Below are 18,706 nucleotides of genomic sequence, written 5' to 3' on the forward strand. Positions count from 1 at the left end.
GTTGGCATATTAAAACACAGTTATTCCATTCAGAAACAAGCATTTTTTTGATCTATTCATATAACTGTAAACATATAGTGTGGCAAAACCAGACACAGTTAAGGAGAGTCCAAAAGATTGATGCAGAAGCAATGGTAAATTTCAGAACAACCTGTTTTTTTTTTTATCAATTTGCAGTGGCTGCCTTGAGCACTGTGTTAAGGATGATTCTGAGCTCAAATGTCCAATTCTCCAAAGGAAGTTCCATAAACATAATCACTAACTAAATCTTGGCCTTATCATAAGAAAAAATAAAACACTTCATGGAGTAAGGAGCAAGAAACTATCAGCCATCTTGTTATAGATGGGTGGTATCTTATGTATAAACTAGTTTAAGTCCCTCCTTTGACAATCATGAAGCCAGAGGTCCAGACCGTGGAAGGGACACTGCTCTCACCTTATGGTTTAAGTGAGACAATGTGAAAGTGCTTTGAAAGCTACACACCTATACACAAATGTAAGGATTTACCATAGCCTTATGAACTTCTTTACTATTATGTTTTTTGTTTATGCATAATTATTAATTCTTACTCAAAAGGGACTCCCGCCCCCAAACTCAGCCTGACCTTATCCTTTTTTCTCATATCTATACCACTGATATCTGCAGAAGCTCAGTTAGGGAGACCTTGAATTAAAAAGCCTACGTTACCAACTGGTGGCATCTTTTGGAACCTGTGGTTGGAAAGTCATCTTTTATATTTTAATTATTTTGGTTTTCTGACTATAAAGTAATGGCAGTAAAGTGGAAAAATTACTGATCAGCACACCAAAAAAAAATGTTTCCTTATAAAAAATAGAGACAACACTTTTCTTTTTTTTCCAATAGAGGAAATTTCACAGTAAGGGAAGCAGCAAGCAGAGTCTTTTTAAGGTAAAATAGTCACTTCTTGTTTATTATATTTTATACTTTAGTGGTGAGATCTATGTCCTTCAGCAGATAACAGGTTCTTACTATTTTTACCAGTTCTTTTATTCTAAACTTTAGAATGTCTTACCACAAACGTCAAATAGTACGGGACTCCCTCATTTTTAAGTGATGAAACCTGTCAAATGAAGATGTAAAAACAAGTTCTATATGAGTCTAAACACGAATTTTCCCTTCAACAGGCATGAAGGATATGTGCCAAGCAGTTACCTGGTGGAAAAATCTCCAAATAACCTGGAAACCTATGAGTAAGACATTTTGTTTGTTTTTTTGGAAAATCTAATACTAAGGAATTGTCCCCTGGTTAGGAATAAATTATTGCTTGACCGTAAAATACCAGACATTTTCTTTTCTTGGCCCACGTTCTTCTCTCCCATCCTCTGATCCCTAAATAAACAGTAGCAGAGCACCTTAAGTGGAAGGAGGAATGGGATATGTGCTCCCACTTTCCTTTTGATTAAGGCAGTGATCCTCAGATCCTTGAACAGATTTTGGTAACATTAAAAGGCTCTACTGGTATATGGCGGCAGTTCCAAATCAGACAGGGTACCCACATAATGTTTACCTATTCCAAAGCAATCACCCAGAGGACAGATTGGTAAAGACATCGGTTTATTATTACTCATGGGAGGAAACCGATGGCAGCCAGTCGGCACAAAGCACTCCACAACCCAATGGATGTAGGGAGAGATTATATATCCCCAGCATGGGAGAGGGAGCAAGACACAGCAATAGCAGCATGTGCAAAGAAGCAGAAATAAAGATGTTTACTCTCAGTTACTGCCTTTAGTTCACATATGTGCATATCTCCAAGGGCATTTTGGCAGGACACAGATGACCTTGGCCAGAGGCCATTCTCCCAGTCTGAGAAACAGTCATCAGCAGGGGAGGGGGAGCAGGGTATATGTCCTGCATTTAGCCTACAACTGAGAATAACAGGAATATTGGTCTTCCTTGAGGTGGAAAAAACACTATGAACACTGGATGAAACATAAATTAACTTAAAACATGGTTTAATGCAATGCCAAATCCAATACCAAAACAACAATCAAGCAAATATTAAATATCTGCTTAAATTGTGTGAAGTATTTATTTCCAAGCCATGCTTTAGAAGAAAAGTTCACATGGATACAATTTTTTTTTTTTTGAGTTGGAGTCTCACTCTGTCGCCCAGACTGGAGTACAGTGGCCGCCCCCGGCCACCGCAGCCTCACCTGCTGGGCTCCAGCGATCCTTCCACCTCAGCCTTCCGAGTAGCCGGAATTACAGGCATGCGCTACCACACCCGGCTGATTTTTTTTTTTATTTATTGTAGAGATGAGGTCTTGCTGCCCAGGCGGGTCTCGAACCCACGGGCTCAGGCAATCCACTCACCTCAGCCTCCCAAAGGCGCAGGATTACAGGCTGAGCCACCGAGTCCGGCTACATGGATATAATTTTAATGGAACTACTGAATGTTTAAGAAAGTTTGATTGTAGTGTATGAAGTTCTCGTCATATCCATGTGTCCTACCTCGGGGACCGAAGGGCCCAGATGCAACAACACAGAAGTGGAGTGCACACCTACCACCCAGATTTTAGTTATACTTTCCACTAAGAACTAGGACTTCTTGGAGAAAAGGCTTTGGGCTTCCAGAGTTGGGGCAGGAAAAGAACAAGGTGAACTTCGCACATCTTGTTGTGTGGGAAGTAAAAGAGTACTCAAAAAGAATATTTTAAAATAATGTAGATAAGTCAAAAGGGCACAGAAGTCAGCTTTAAAAGGCTCCCTCTGACCAAATCTGAGACAGCTTGAGTATCAAAATAATGACAGTCATGGACTACAAACCATTGAATAATATAAGAATTCACAATACATAGATTGATAGATAAGTAATAAATAATGAGAAGTTCCTTTATTGGAACGCCAAATAATCAATGACAAAGTTTAGAAGTCATCATTTTGTAACTCAAAGTATCAACTGATTTGGGCATGAATCATCAATGAATGTCACTAGGGAGGTGAAAGTTTGATGAGGCAAAGTGTATTTATATAATCTTAAAGTATCTTTGAACAAATGACTTATAATTACAAAGTAGAGATAGCAGACCCCATCTTGAACAAGCAATCAAAGTGTGCATAAAAAATGAAGCAAAAAGAGGCAGGGTGCAGTGACTCATGCTTGTAATTCCAGCACTTTGGGAGACTGAGGAGGGAGAATTTCTAGAGTCTAGGAGTTTGAGACCAGCCTGGGTGACATAGAAAGACCTTGTCTCTACAAAAAATAAAAAAATGAGCTAAGTGTGGTGTGTACCTGTAGTCCCAGATACTCAGTATGCTAAGGTGGAAGGATTGCCTGAACCTAGGAGGTCAAGGCTGTAGTGAGCCATGATCGTCATGATTATGCCACTGCACTCCAGCCTGGGTGATAGAGTGAGGCTCCCAAATCAAAAAAAAAAAAAAAAGATATTATGTGTCTCCTCGACTGATGCACAGAGAAGGACACAACATCCTACCTATGATATTACTGCTAAAAAAATGCATAACGTGAATTTAGTCATGAGATTATATTAGACAAATCCAAATTAAGACTATTTCTATAAAATAAATGTCCTGTACGGAGTGAAATAATAAGACATCGGAGATGTCAAAAGGTAGGAGGGAAGTGAGGGCTGAAAAATTACCTCTTGAGTATAGTGTTCACTGTTCAGTTGATAGGTACACTAAAAACCCAGACTCCACCACTATCAATATATGCATGTAAGAAATCTGCTCCCGCACCTTCTAAATATGCACACATTTTTCAGAATTAAAATAAATAAGTAAATATTCTGTGCTCTTCAAAAGAAATGTTAGTATCATGAAAGACAAAAGGCTAAGAAACTGGTCCCTCTTAAAAAAGACTAGAGACAGCCAGGCTCGGTGGTTCAGCCTGTAATCCCACACCTTTGGGAGACTGAGGTGAATGGATTACCTGAGCCCGCGGGTTCGAGACCCGCCTGGGCAGCGAGACCTCATCTCTACAATAAATCAAGAAATCAGTCAGGCATGGTAGCGCATGCCTGTAATTCCGGCTACTCGGAAGGCTGAGGCGGAAGGATCGCCGGAGCCCAGCAGTCGAGGCTGCAGTGGCCGGGAGCGGCTACTGCACTCCAGTCTGGGTGACCGAGTGAGACTCCAACTCAAAAAAAAAAAAAAAGACTAGAGACACGGGACCTAAATACACTGAGTAATTTTAAAAAATTTTGGTTATAATATGCATTATTGTGACAACTGATAAAATTGTAATAAGGTCTGCAGTTTGGTAACAGTATTTCATATATATGTTCAATGTCATGATTTTGGTCATTGTACAGGATTGTGTAAGTGTATACTCTATGTCTCAGGAAATAGACACTGAAGTTCTTGTGAGTAAAAATCAACTCTCAAATGGTTCAGGAAAAAAAAATACATGTATCTATATGTCTAGCTAGGGAGAATGGTAAGTCCAATGTATAAATGTCAGCAATGGATGACTCAGGGTGAAGTGTTTGTGAGAGTTCTTTTATGCTATTTGATACCTTTTCTTTAAGTTTAAAATTATTTTAAAATATTTAAAATTTAAGTAGTCATCAAATATAAGATACCAGGGCTGAGGGATATAAGGTAACGAGGACTCCTCTTCACTTATCAGGGTTTTAATTAGTTCAGATGAGGTCAGGTTATTTGTTGCTGAAATTCTGATGGATTCTTTCATATGAAGGGCTGTCATTTTCTGAAGTCTCTCATTCTGAGGCTCTTTTGCCTAAGTAGGTTTCTCAGCTAACAGAAGAGTCATCGGTTCCTAGAAGACTTGAGCTGAAATGAAGCAGATATGAGATATGCTTAAATAAAATACATTTCTTTAATTTTCATAGTCAATGCCTTTGGAGAAAAAAAGAATATGCTTTTATTTCAAGGGACCACTAGGCTGGATAGCTTCCTTTGTCTATTTTTTGCTTTTAATCAGTACCTCTTTGCTTATGATTGTGAGAGCAAACTCAAAATTCCAACAAAATATAAAGCAATAGGGAGTGGTGGAGCCTGGAGCAAATAAAAAAGTACATCTACCCACCTAAAGATATTTTAAGTATTTTTTTGAGTAAAACACTATACTTTACAAATGAAACAATCTATGGGCCCTACTTATACTGTGGACTGTCACTTTGCATTTTCCAGATTTCGGATCTTAGTAAAAAAGTAAAATGACTTATAAGCAAACATTCACATATTTAGTATACAACTGAATATACAAGAAATATCCAGTATGATGACTTTTTATCCTTGAACTTAATGTTGTCTAGATGCAGGTGATATCTGCATAAGAACTTAAGAGGTAACATAATTGTGGGTTGGAAAATTGATTGGATTCAGGCCGCCTGCCTTGGTTTGGAATCATGATCTTGGGCAAGTTACCTCACCCTGTTTGAGCTCAGATCCCTTCCCGTTAAATGAAGGGCCAGACAAGTTGAAGGAAAGCAAATTGTGTCTCTTCCCACACACTGAACTCAGGTATACATCCCTCTTGGATAGTGACACTGTCACCCACTGTGCCCAGACTGGCAACAGACTTTTCAAGGCATGGCTTTAGGCAGCCACTGCTAATCATTTGGGGCTTGCCCACAAGATGAAGCCTGTTTGTCCGTCCTCAGTTAGATAAGCTCCAGGAGCCCATGCAGGTATCAGCCACTGTTCTGTCATATAAAATTCAAGAAGCTCAAATGAATCCACAGATTCCCTTATGCATGGCTACTTGCAGATGGCAAGCAAGTTTGGTAAGTGGTGTTCCTTCCCACCTAGAACTTCTCTACTCCTGGATTTATTAATCTTCAAAATTCATTGTTAATTGATGATCATTCTGCCTCCTCTTACCTAATAAGTAACCACAGAGGCTAAGATGTAGCTTAAGTATTATTAACATTAAAAAAGTCATCCCTAAAAATCATGCATATTCTCCTTAACTACTTTATAGTTGTTTTTCACCAGACACCAGAATTATAAAACAAATGCAGTTACTCTACAGACACTGTGGAAAACCAGTCTTGGAAAATTCTGTGGTTGTTTTGAAAGAATATTTGCTAAACCTTCAAATGGGAATTGCTTTTTTTTTTTTGAGTTGGAGTCTCACTTCGTTGCCTAGGCTGGAGTGCAGTGGCATGCTCATGGCCACCTCAGCATCAACCCGCTGGGCTCAAGTGATCCTTTTGCCTCAGCCTTTCAAGTATAGGCACGCGCTACCATGCCAGGCTAATTTTTTGATTTATTGTAGAGGTGAGGTCTCGCCAAGTTGCCCAGGCTGTTCTCGAACCCGTGGGCTCAAGCAATCCCCTCACCTTGGCCTCCAAAGTGCTTGAACCACCACACTCCAGCTGGGAATTACATTTTTATAGCTGGTCTAACACACTCCTTCTTACAACCACCCACTGACTTATGAAACAGAGAGAAAGAGAAATGTTCTCTAAAAGTTTATTGTGGAAAATTTCCAACATATGCAAAAGTAAAGAGAATAATATAATGAATATCTACGTACCCAAAGCCCAGTTTCAACAATGATCAATATTTTACCAATTCTCGTTCATTGGTTCATCTCCAACTTAGCATTTACTACCTGGAAATGGGTTATTTCTTTGCTTTTGAGGTTTTTGTTTTGTTGTTGTTGTTATTTTGAGACAGGGTCTCACTCTGTCACACAGTCTGGAGTGCTGTGGAGCAATCATAGCTCACTGCAGCCTCAAACTCCCAGGTTCAGGTGATCCTCCTGCCTCAGCCTCCTAAATAGCTGGGACTACAGGCACATACCACCACACGTGGCTAATTTTTATTTTTTGTAGAGACAGGAGTCTCACTTTGTTGCCCAGGCTAGTCTCAAAGTCTTACCCTCAAACAATCCTCCTAACTCAGCCTCCCAAGTGCGAGATTTCAGGCATGAGCCACTATACACGGCCTGTTTTTGAGTTTAATAGCACTGGTAGAAACAGAAAATGACTTCCTAATTATCTAGTATTATCTTTTATAAGTAAATAATGAAACTTTTAAAAATGTCATTTACACATGACTTTTTTCCACTTTCAGGTGGTACAATAAGAGTATCAGCCGAGACAAAGCTGAAAAACTTCTCTTAGACACAGTAAGTCTCCTTAATCTGTCTTTTGACTTAACATAAAAAGAACTGTACTGTTTTTCAGCCAGAGGAGCTGGGAAAGATTTCATGGAGGAAAAGAAATCAAGCTGAGTCATTATAAGACTGGTTTCTCCTAGGTTCTACATCAACTCAGCCCTTAATTATTTCCTGTGGTTTGCAATAAACCACACATTTGAATTGCTGGGAAACATTTTAAAATGCAGATGCCCAGGTCCCCCTCCTGATTCACAGAATCAGAATTTTCAAGGTTAGTTCCTGGGAAGCTGTTTTTTTCCCCCAAGTTGAACTTGCAATGCATGTATAACCACCTTAACTCTTGGTCCTCCCGGCCTGTTATTGAGTGGCGTTGGAACACTTGACTGGCATGAACTAGTTGAGAGAAGTGCAAAATTAATTAAAACTTGAATTATATTGTGTTTCAACAAGTATAATTTTGTTGTTTTCTTTTTTTTTTTTTTAAGCTGGAGTCTCACTCCATTACCCAGGCTAGAGTGCAGTGGCATGCTCAAGACCACCCAGTGTCAACCTACTGGGCTCTGACAATCCTTCTGCCCCAGTCTTCCAAGTAGTCAGAACTACAGGTGTGCACTACCATGCCTGGCCAATTTTTGATTTATTGTAGAGACAAGTTCTCACCAAGTCGCCCAAGATGGTCTTGAACCCACGGGCTCAGGCAATCCACTTGCCTCAACCTTCCAAAGTGTTGGGATTACAGGCTGAGCCACCAAACCCAGCTAGTTTTGTGGTTTTCAATCCCACATCAGTTAACGAAGTATACGGAGCACTTCGAAAGTAATCACGTTCTTCATTTTCCTTCATTCTTCCCCTGCTTTCAGACAGCAGCTAGGGCAGCCCAAGCTCACCGCCTGGGAAAGGGAAGCTACCACCCAGGCTGGTCTGCAACTCCCAGCCTCAAGGGATCCTCCCGTCTCTGCCTCCCAAGGTGGCAGGATTACAAGCCTATCTTTCAAATACACAAACTCAAAAGTTGATGTGGTAAATAACAGGCTTGGCAAGAATGCACAATGATGTCAGAGCCAATTGTCCCCAGCCCCGCCTTCTGCAGGGTTCAGGCCAAGGTACTGGAAGCAGATCATGACTGTATGAGGATGTGCTTTCTAACTATCAGCGCTATTTGAAGACACAGAGACTCCTTGTTAGGATGACTATAAAGAGGACATGCATGCCAGTTAAGTCGGTGGGCACCAAGTCTGGGTGTCACTAAGAATCACAAGGCAAATTTAAAAGTTCAAGTTTCAGGTTCCTAAAGCTGGAGGTTGTTAGAGCACAGTCAGCTGTTTGTTGTTGTGTTGTTTTTGTCTTGTTTCAAGTTTCAGATTCACATGGGCTCAGGGAGGTAATCAGTGGTTCTTAACCAGGAGTAACTTTGTCCTCCAGAGGACATTTGACCATGCCTGGCATCTAGAAAGTAGAGCCTAGGGATGCTGCTAAATGTCCTATAATGCCCAGGATGGCCCCACAACAAAAAATTACTGTGCCCAAAATGTCAATAGTGCTGAGGCTGGGATAACACTGGGCTAGATTGTCTTTATAAGGCCCTTTCTAACCCAGAGATTCTAAAATTCAAACAGTTAGCATGAGCTTGTATATCTCTGTGTGTGTGTGTGTGTGTGTGTGTGTGTGTGTGTGTGTGTGTGTGTATGCACACACAGACAATCCACTTTTGTGACTGGGCTTGTGTTGTTCTAGATTTTATTTATTTATTTATTTATTTATTTTTGAGTCAAAGTCTCATTCTGTCACCCAGGCTGGAGTGCAGTGGCACGATTATGGCTCATCACAGCTTTGACCTCCTGGGCGAAAGACTTTGCCAGAGCTGAGGAAACAAGCACAAGCAAATGGACATGCCAATTTATTCTCAAGCGAAACCTCTCGCCTCAGCCTCCCAAGTAGCTGGGATTACAAATGCATGCTACCATGCCTGGCTAGTTTTTTAATTTTTTGTGGAGATGAGGTCTCACTGTGTTATACAAGCTGGTCTTGAACTCCTGCGATTTCTCCACCTAAGTCTCCTAAAGTGCTAGCATTACAGGTGTGACCCACCGCACCTGGCCAACTGTTCTAGAGTTTATAGACTTTGTTCCATATGCTACAAGTGTATGCCTTCCACACAAGGATCCTCTCTAATCCTGACCTTCACTTAGGGCCTTCGTAATGTCTAAGTTAAGTAAATCATAATATCAGGCTTTCCAATTGTTCCCAGCTCAGATTTACAGCTGGGTAGGAACCGCGTGTTAGACATGAAGTACTTACAACAGACTTCAGATGTTTACATTTCCACCAAGAGTGAATAAACTAGGACTAGCCACAGCAGCTCACACCTGTAATCCCAGAGCTTTGAGAGGCTGAGGCGGGAGATCACTTGAGCCCAGGAGTTCGAGGCTGCTGTGAGCTGTGATCATACCACTGCACTCCAACCTGGGTGACAGAGCAAGAGCCTGTTTCCAAAAAAAAAATTTAAAAAGAAAGAATAAATTGGCATGTCCATTTGCTTGTTCTCATTTCCTCAGTGCTGGCAAAGTCTTTAGGGTGGTGAACGGTATGTTCTCAGGGTGCTTCCTTCATCTCACTTCCCTCAGGAGCTGAATATTCTTTCTCCTTCTACCCTGCAGCAGAATCTGCACTTCAAAAAGGGCCAGAGAAATACATTTCCATTAGGGATCTGATGAAGCTTTCAGGCCAGATGGTTTTGTGCCCTTGCGAGGGGATGAAGACGTGATTTCTAACATCCTTTGAATAGAGGCATCATGGAACAGTAGACTGAGCATGAGCTCTGCTCACACCAAAGTTTAAATCCCAACTCTGTTACTGGTTGTGGGTCATGGGAATATCGGTTAAGCTCTCTGGCACCCAGGTTTCCTCATTGGTAATTGAGGATAACAATATTTAAATTGCAATGTTGCAGTAAAGGTTGGAAAATATCTGTCAAGAGTCCAGTAAAATGGTGAGCTCTAAAAATACAAGGGGTGTGTCTGCCTGGCTTCAATCACACCTGACTGATTTTTTTTTTTACACTTTTTGAAGAGATGGGGTCTTGCTATGTTGCCCAGGCTGGTCTCACATTAGCACTAGAACAGTCCCTGACCCGTATATGAAATATCTGTACCAAGAAATATCTGTTGAGTGAATAGAATAAGTGAAATGGTAGTCATTGTGGCTAAAAGTCTACCCTAGGCCACGCTGGCCTGCAGTACTTCCTTATTTTAGGGGAAAGAAAATGGAACCAGGGTTATGAGCCTGGTTTCCTGCAGTCACTAACCTGTCCATTCTTTCTGGCCATTTCAGGGCAAAGAAGGAGCCTTCATGGTACGGGATTCCAGGACCCCAGGAACGTACACTGTGTCTGTTTTCACCAAGGCTGTCGTAAGGTATGGCTTTGGCTCAGGTCCCCAAAGGGTGCCTCAAGGGTTGCCCATAGCAGAGTCAGATGGTGTGTGAGGCAGAGGCTCACTGGAAATGGTGTGTTTTCCCTGGCCCAGGAAATCCAGGACAGAACCGAAGAGACTTAGTTGGAAAGTGACAGAGCTGGGGCTGGACACCAGGTCCTCTTCCTGGCAATCCCTTAGCATCCCTGATTTCAGGATTCTAAAGAAATAAAACGCTTGGTGCTGTATTGGATAAGTATGTCATTTAATACATAGAGTAACAGAAAAGATTCTTCCAACTAGAAGCAAAGATATTTGAATTCCAGTCCTGGGTCTGCTAAGGAGACTACCTACCGTTCACCGATCCCCTTATGCACTGAGATCTCCGCAGACCGTTTCCAACCCTGAGAAGCCCTGAAGACAGGTGCTACTATGCTCATTGCACACAGAAGAAACTGAGGCTCAAAGTGCTGATGGAGCGTCCCAGAGGCCATGGAGCTAAGGTCCAGTCACATCCATGCTCCAGCCAAGCTGAACTGCAGGACCCCTGCAACTTGGTCTGCCCATCTCTGGAGTCAGTTTCCTCCTCTGCAAAACGATGTGTAAGACCCTATCTGAGTCTCAAAACCTCTTCTAATTAGAAGATTAGTAAGAACTAAGCAGTTTGGCAATGACTAAAGTGCAATGAGAATGAAGACAAGAGAAAAATAATTTTCAAGATGGCCTGGGGGAATATTTCTTGGAAGACTGAGGACATAAGCAGAACCTGGAGCAAGGACAGGGCTTAGACAGGTGGCAAAGAGGAAGGGCCCCCATCCGGGGACAGGAAGGAACACAGCAGACATCACAGAGGGGCCGTGTCTCTGCCGTGGCTGGGGGACAGTGAGGAGGGTGGCCTGCAACCCCAAAGGTGTGATGGGGAAGGAATGACAGAGGACGTCTGTGTCGGGACTCCCCAAGATCACCCCGGGCCATGCTAGGAGGACTTCAAGGACTAAGATTTATTACAGCAAAGGGATACAAAGTCTGCAAAGGTAAAAGGCACAAGTCGAAGGTGAAGTCCTGAGGAAACCACACGCAAGCCGTTGAGAGTCGTCCCCAGAGAGTCACACAGGACGTGCTTCTGTCCTCCGACAACAAACTGCCAACACTGTGAAGCACTGTCTACCAGGGAGGCCCATCAGAGACTCAGTACCCAAGGTTTTCAGTGGAGGCTGGGTCCGTAGACGCCCACTGCCTCGCGTGTACCAACATCCCAGACTTCCAGAAGGAAAGCAGGTGTGCAGCACACACCACATTGCTTTTGGGGCTTATTTATTTATTTTTTGAGATGGGGGAAGTTGAGGTCTTGCCCTGATGCCCAGGCTGGAGTGCGTGGTGTGATCATAGCTCACTTCAGCTTCGAACTCCTGGGCTTGAGGAATTCTCCTGCCTCAGTCTCTTGAGTAGCTGGGACTACAGGCATATGCCACCACATCTGGCTGATTTTTTTCCAGTTTTTGAAGAGATAGGGCCTTGCTATGTTGCCCAGGCTGGTCTCAAACTCCTGGCTCAAGTGATCCTCCTGCCTTGGCTTCCCAAAGTGGTGGAATTACAGGCATAGGTTTGCCTGGTGCACAGTTTACAACAAACCATTGAGGCATAGTCTATCACCTCATCAAGTAGGGAATGGCGGGAACCTTCTCAAAATCTAAGTTCCCAAACACCAGCCAAAGGTTAACTGCGAGCAGGTTTTTCTTAGGATAGCAGCCATGCCTGCTGTGTTAACTCTTTGCTGCACAAAGTCAAATAAACATGAAGGGGCCAGAGAGGCTTCCTCAATGTGTACTGACAATTAGTTAAATTCACAGAGCAGGGCAGGCAAACATGGCCCAAGGAGTACCATCCCTCCACTATATGACCGTGGAAGAAGCATCACCAAACCATGACTGCACTGTAGTTAGGGGATCCAGATACAGCCTCAGAGTCCTTCTTAACATAATACTGCAGCACCCAGGGCCAACCTGTCAAAACAGACATCCACAAAATATATCTGCCATCCTTGTGAACACTTAAAAAACAAAGATAATGAGAATCGAATACCAGTAGATTTTTTTTGTGTCTCAGCGTTGCTTCTTACTAACCCTGCATTTATATTTCTTATTTAAGTGAGAACAATCCCTGTATAAAGCACTACCATATCAAAGAAACAAATGACAACCCAAAGCGATACTATGTGGCCGAAAAGTATGTGTTTGATTCCATCCCGCTTCTCATCAATTATCACCAACACAATGGAGGAGGTGAGTTCTAGGGGACAATCTAGGGACCCCCTAGAGGGGACCAACCCAGGCAACTTGGAGAAAGTGATGAAAGCCCAGCTGGTTTCTTCCTGATCACGAATAATAACTAAATGTATAAACAGAATGGCTGGTACAGTGTAATCCCAGCACTCTGGGAGGCTGAGGTGGGAGAACTGCTTGAGTCCAGGAGCTAGGGGCCAGCCTGGGCAACATAGCAAGACCTTGTCTCTACAGAAAATACAAAACTTAACCAGGCATGGTGGCATGCACCTGTGCCCCATCTCCTCGCGAACCAAGTCAGAAGCATTGCCTGAGCCCAATATTGCAGTGAGCTGGGATCACACTACTGCACTCTAGCCGGGACAACAGAGTGAGACCCCGTCTCAAAAATAAATAAATAAGCACAGAAATAAAATAAATAACATTTAAAAAAAAGAAAAAGGTGCTAAATATTTTATTCTATCCCATATTTTCCACTGGAAAACTCTGCCACGGAAATCGTGGGATTTTACCCCCTGCCCACCCATACTTCTAATCTTTCCAATAAGGGTGTGAGATCAGTGATCAGGCTCTGGTATTCATTTTCTGGGATAAACATAGCTTTTGCAATTGTGATCATTATTTTTGGTCTGGTGAGTTACTTTAAACGAATGCTATAGCAAAACCCTAATCACTACCCATGGCTTTTCAATCCACCCAGGCCTGGTCACGCGACTCCGGTATCCAGTTTGTTTCGGGAGGCAGAAAGCCCCAGTCACAGCAGGGCTGAGATACGGTGAGCAGCACCATCCGGAATGTAAACTCATGTCCCAAAAGTTCTGGGGCAAATTCTGAATACACTTGCCATGAGCCTGCCTGTTCCTCAGACTTCCAATGACCACAAAAGCAAGTATGCTCAATATCTGGGGATGGCAGCACTAATGAATATCTACAGCGTGTGTGCAGATAGAAGCACATTTATCTGGACCAAATCAATGGCCATTGGCTTCAGTGAAGAATTCATTAATGACTGTGTTTATTGAGCACTTACTGTGCACAGATCACTCTACTAAATGCTATCGGAAAAATATTAGAGAGCCATGCCTTAGCACTTTGTTTCCACCTATCTTCTAGAATGTTTGTGTCACCTAGTTGGTCGGACATAGATTTATTGCAAGATGCTGATGTATTGCAGCATCTATAGAAGGGTTTGTTTGTATGGCTGAGTGTGTGTGTGTCAAAATGTTTCAAATGCCTCTGGGTAGGGCAGTATCTCCAGATCTGCAGCCTCCACTGTACCTTCTTGTCCTGCTGCACTGCTCACCCACTTGGGATGATCTGGCTGGACTTGGAAGGCATTTGGGTTGGCATCCTTTGGTCCAAACTGTGTGCTGCTGCTCTAATGTTCACTTTGTATCTCTTAGGCTGGCGGCTCTAGTTTCATCATACATTAATGTTTTCTGGATACTATTAAAAATGTCGAGTCCTGGGCCTAATGTGGTGGCTCACATCTGTAATCCTAATGCTTTGGGAGGCCGAGGCAGGAGGATCACTTGAGCCCAGGAGGTTGAGGTTGCAGTGAGCTGGGATTTCACCACTGCTCTCCAGCATGGACAACACAGCAAGACCCTGTCTCTTAAAAAAAAAAAAAAAGTTCATTCCTGGATTCTACCTGCCACATACCAAACACAATCCCTGATAGCAAAGTGAGGTCCTGGAGTCTACAATTCTAAACAGATGTGCTAAGTGATTTGGATATAGATGGCCAGAGGGCAGCCCTTTGAGAACCACTGCCATGGACTTTCTCATCCTTAACCAGCACTGTCAGGCACTCAGTGGGTGCTCGATAGTGCTTGCTATGGAGTCTCTGCCTCAAAAAGGTAGAAATCTGGCTGTTCATGGACCAGAACCAGCGTTGGAGAAGAATAATGCCTCTTTTGCCTCCTTATGGAAATAAGGATGTTCTAATAACTATAGAATCCTGATGTGCCTGCCCTGGATGGGACCTCAGGAACTATCTGGTCAGCTCACTCGTTTTGTCAGGGAGAAAACTGCGACTCGGATCCTTTTATTTCTTTATTGAACATTTATTGAGTGCCTCTCTCGTGCCGGACACTGTGCTAGCTGGTGCCTCTGCATAAGATCTCTGTGAATCCACCCACCTCTTTAAACACCAACCCTGCTAAGGCCTAGCAGAGAGTTGTGTACATAGTGGATGCTTCAGATGGATGGATGGATGGATGATCAGCTCAAATGAAATCTGCTCTGTGTGAAAATGACAATAAAAAGATTATAATCAGATATAGAAAATGGCCGGACCTTGTAAGAAGTCTTTCATTTATTTTCTTTAATGTCTTGATTAATGCCATCTTCATTCTATGCAAACTCACCACATTCGTTTTTTCATAGTTTTCTTTTCTTCCTTTTTCTTTTTCTTTCCTTTTTTTTTGGAGTCAGGGTCTCACTCTATTATGCAGGCTGGAGTGCAGTGGCACAATCACGGCTCACCACAGCCTCAGCCTCCTGGACTCAGGTGATCCTTCTGCTTCAGCCTTCTGTAGCTGGGAAAGCAGGTGCACACCACAACACCCAGCTATTTTTTTTTTTTTTAGAGACGTGGTCTTGCTATATTGCCCAGGATGGTTTTGAACTCCTCGTCTGAAGCAATTCTCCCTTCTCAGTCTCCCAAAGTGCCAGGATTATAGATCTGAGCCTGTGACTGGCCCATGTTTCCATAGTTTTAAGTACATATCCTATGTTATTATTCGGGGGGAAAGATAATAATTGATTTATGATAGTTCTAAGTCTAGAAGTTGTATCATTTGCCGTCTTTGAGTTATATCAACAATAGGCTAAAGTTCTGGGTGGGGCTACATGATCCCCTGGCAGACCTATACGCTGACCCTGAAAACCTCCTCCCTCTCTCTTCCAGGGAAGTGGGTGATCGACCCATCGGAGCTCACATTCGTGCAGGAGATTGGCAGTGGGCAGTTTGGGTTGGTGCATCTTGGCTACTGGCTCAACAAGGACAAGGTGGCCATCAAGACCATTCAGGAAGGGGCTATGTCAGAAGAGGACTTCATACAGGAGGCTGAAGTCATGATGTGAGTGGTCCAGACCTGGGTAGGCAGACACCCTAGGGAGGACATTCTGTGTGTCTGTGTGTGTGTGTGTGTGTGTGTGTGTGTGTGTGTGTTGTTTGTTTGATTTTAGGCAGTGATACATTTCTTTTTATTAGTTAATACTTATTTAAGAGCTTTTAAATGTTAGAATAGTAGGGTACATGTGTGGACTTGCTGCATAAGTACATTGTGTGAGGTTTGGGTCTTTGATGAGCTCTCTCTGCTCCCCCATTGTGTGTGTTTCCACCCTGGTGTCCATGTGCCCAGTGTTTAGTGCCTACTTATGAATGAGAGTATGTGGTATTCAGATGTTTGCTTCCACTTAGAGGGATGGCCTCCAACCACATCCCTATGGATGCAAAGAACATGATTTTGTTCTTCTTTATGGCTCTCTAGTATGCCATCATGTGTATGTGTATTTTCTTTATCCATTCCACCTTCGATGGGCAACTGGGTTGGCTCCGTGGTTTTGCTGTCATGAATAGTGCTGTAATAAATATACGCATGCAGGTTTCTTTCTGGTAGAGCAGTTTGTGTTCCTTTGAGTATATTCCCAGGAGTAAGATTGCTGGGTCAAACGGTGGCTCTATTTTTAGTTCTTTGAGAAATCTCCAAACCACTTTCCAGAAAGACGGAACTAGCTTACATTCCCACCAACGGTGCACAAGCACTCCCTTTGCTCCATATAGTCTGTACATGCTCTTTAAATACTGTTCTCACATCATGCATGCCACCTCCCTGCTCAAATCCAGGAGTGCCTACTCTCGCACAGAGAATAAAATAGAACTCCTCACCACGGTCCACGAGGCCCATCATGGTCCGGCTCTGCTCACCTTCCCCATCTCAGTTCCTGTCCATCTGTCCTCCGGTCCATGCCCTGTTATCCGCACTGGCCTCTGCTCATCTTCACACACACCAGCTGCTATCCATCAGGTCTCGGCTCCAATGACACGTTTTTGTCGGGGAAGGGAATGAATTTGGTTCTGAAAACCATGAATTGGATGAAGTGGCCACCGGTTATTCTGTGGCCATAAAATGTTTGGCACTTTTGGGAGACTGAGTTTGGGCCATCTCACCTGCTGCCTTCTTCCTCCAGGAAACTCTCACACCCCAAACTGGTCCAGCTGTACGGGGTGTGTCTGGAGCAGGCGCCCATCTGCCTGGTGTTCGAGTTCATGGAGCACGGCTGCCTGTCAGATTATCTGCGCAGCCAGCGGGGGCTCTTTGCTGCGGAGACCCTGCTGGGCATGTGCCTGGATGTGTGTGAGGGCATGGCCTACCTGGAGGAGGCGTGTGTCATCCACAGAGACTTGGTACGAATGTGCTGCATGAACACCTTCAGGTCCTGGGTGAAGGGGCGCATCCCTGAAATGACTGGGAATGTGCTAATGAATAATACATCACTGGCTGTCTCCTCTCCTCTCTCTCTCCTTCCTTCTTCCATCCCTTTGAGAGGTCCTAGTACTTCCTGAGGACTTAGATCTGGGTTCTAATCCCAGTCCTACCTCGAATTTAACCTTCTGAGTTTCAGTTTACATTCTTCTAAAATAAAGCTGACAGCCCCTCCTTCTTATCCTCCCCATGACTCAGTTGACTCCTGGTAAAATGAGAGAAATAATTAAGCACAGTCTGGCTCAAAGTGTTACCCAAGGACCTACTAGAATCACACTGTAGTAACCCTTAAACTATTCTCAGACTCTGGTGGCTGGGATGCTGGAATATTCATTTTAACACATTCCCACATGTGATGTGTACTCACATTAAAATGTGAGTCATGCTGCTGTCTTTTATCTCGAAGGACCCTTTCAATGCAACGTCTGGTGATACTAATTAGGGACCAGGTACACTCCCTATGAGGAATGGTTTTAAGAGGATTCGCAACCTCAAAACTTTCTTCCTTTAGTCAGATGGGAGGCATGTGCTTCCTCTTGTTCCCGATGTTAACAGTTTCAGGCACATCATTTGCATCTGAGCCTATTGTTGGTCAGACAACACAGTGGATTTCCCTTCTAATTAGGATCCAGGAAGGAAGAGAAACTTATCTGTTCCGATAACGGATCCCACACACTCAACTCTCTAGTTGATTTCCAGCAGGCATCTGCAAAGCTTAATTGGCGTTTGCAAAGCTCCTTAGATGCCCTTGTACAAATCATACAGCAAAGCCAAGGACTGTGATTAGAGAAGGCTCCTTCATCACTGGTCACCTCTTACATGTTTTCCCGTCTCCAGGCTGCTCGAAATTGTTTGGTGGGAGAAAACCAAGTCATCAAAGTGTCAGACTTTGGAATGACAAGGTAGGACAGGGATGTGGTGCCAGCAAAGTCTCGGGAGCGGGCCTCAGCCTCTTGGAACATTCTCACCTCCCTCCGCTCTCTCCCCAGGTTTGTCCTTGATGACCAGTATACCAGCTCCACCGGCACCAAGTTTCCGGTTAAGTGGGCATCCCCGGAGGTCTTCTCTTTTAGTCGCTACAGCAGCAAATCGGATGTGTGGTCATTTGGTGAGTGTTGTGTTGCACCCCTCCACCCCCCACCCCCAACAACCCTACTTGCCCCAATCCTTGTATTGCGAGGGCGTCCCCGGAGGTCTGTGAAAGGATGGCCCTGAAAAGTTTTGTAATTTTTTTTTTTGAGTTTGGAGTCTCACTCTGTCACCTAGACTGGAGTGCAGTGGCCACTCCCGGCCACCTCAGCCTCAATCTGCTGGGCTCCAGTGATCCTTCCACCTCAGCCTTCCAAGTAGCTGGAACTACAGGCACATGCTACCACACCCAACTAATTTTTGATTTTTTGTAGAGATGAGGTCTCACCAAGTTGCCCAGGCAGGTCTCGAAC

The 18,706-nt window shown here is 43.6% G+C and overlaps 1 protein-coding gene across 1 annotated transcript in view; it reads left to right on the forward strand.

Annotated features, from left to right (window-relative positions):
- The window catches only part of ITK (IL2 inducible T-cell kinase), an 84,305-nt gene that overhangs the window by 54,706 nt on the left and 10,893 nt on the right, over nucleotides 1-18,706 (forward strand). The window contains exons 7-15 of the mRNA XM_008055453.1: nucleotides 1,147-1,212; nucleotides 7,034-7,088; nucleotides 10,410-10,492; nucleotides 12,638-12,771; nucleotides 13,472-13,546; nucleotides 15,683-15,854; nucleotides 16,969-17,185; nucleotides 18,102-18,166; nucleotides 18,254-18,372. Of these exons, the coding sequence (XP_008053644.1) occupies nucleotides 1,147-1,212; nucleotides 7,034-7,088; nucleotides 10,410-10,492; nucleotides 12,638-12,771; nucleotides 13,472-13,546; nucleotides 15,683-15,854; nucleotides 16,969-17,185; nucleotides 18,102-18,166; nucleotides 18,254-18,372 (986 nt within the window). The remainder of the gene's footprint in view (nucleotides 1-1,146; nucleotides 1,213-7,033; nucleotides 7,089-10,409; nucleotides 10,493-12,637; nucleotides 12,772-13,471; nucleotides 13,547-15,682; nucleotides 15,855-16,968; nucleotides 17,186-18,101; nucleotides 18,167-18,253; nucleotides 18,373-18,706) is intronic.

Source organism: Carlito syrichta, unplaced genomic scaffold (genome assembly GCF_000164805.1).
Source record: "Carlito syrichta isolate Samal-C Ts95f unplaced genomic scaffold, Tarsius_syrichta-2.0.1 Scaffold301856, whole genome shotgun sequence".
In the NCBI taxonomy this organism is placed as follows: Eukaryota; Metazoa; Chordata; class Mammalia; order Primates; family Tarsiidae; genus Carlito; species Carlito syrichta.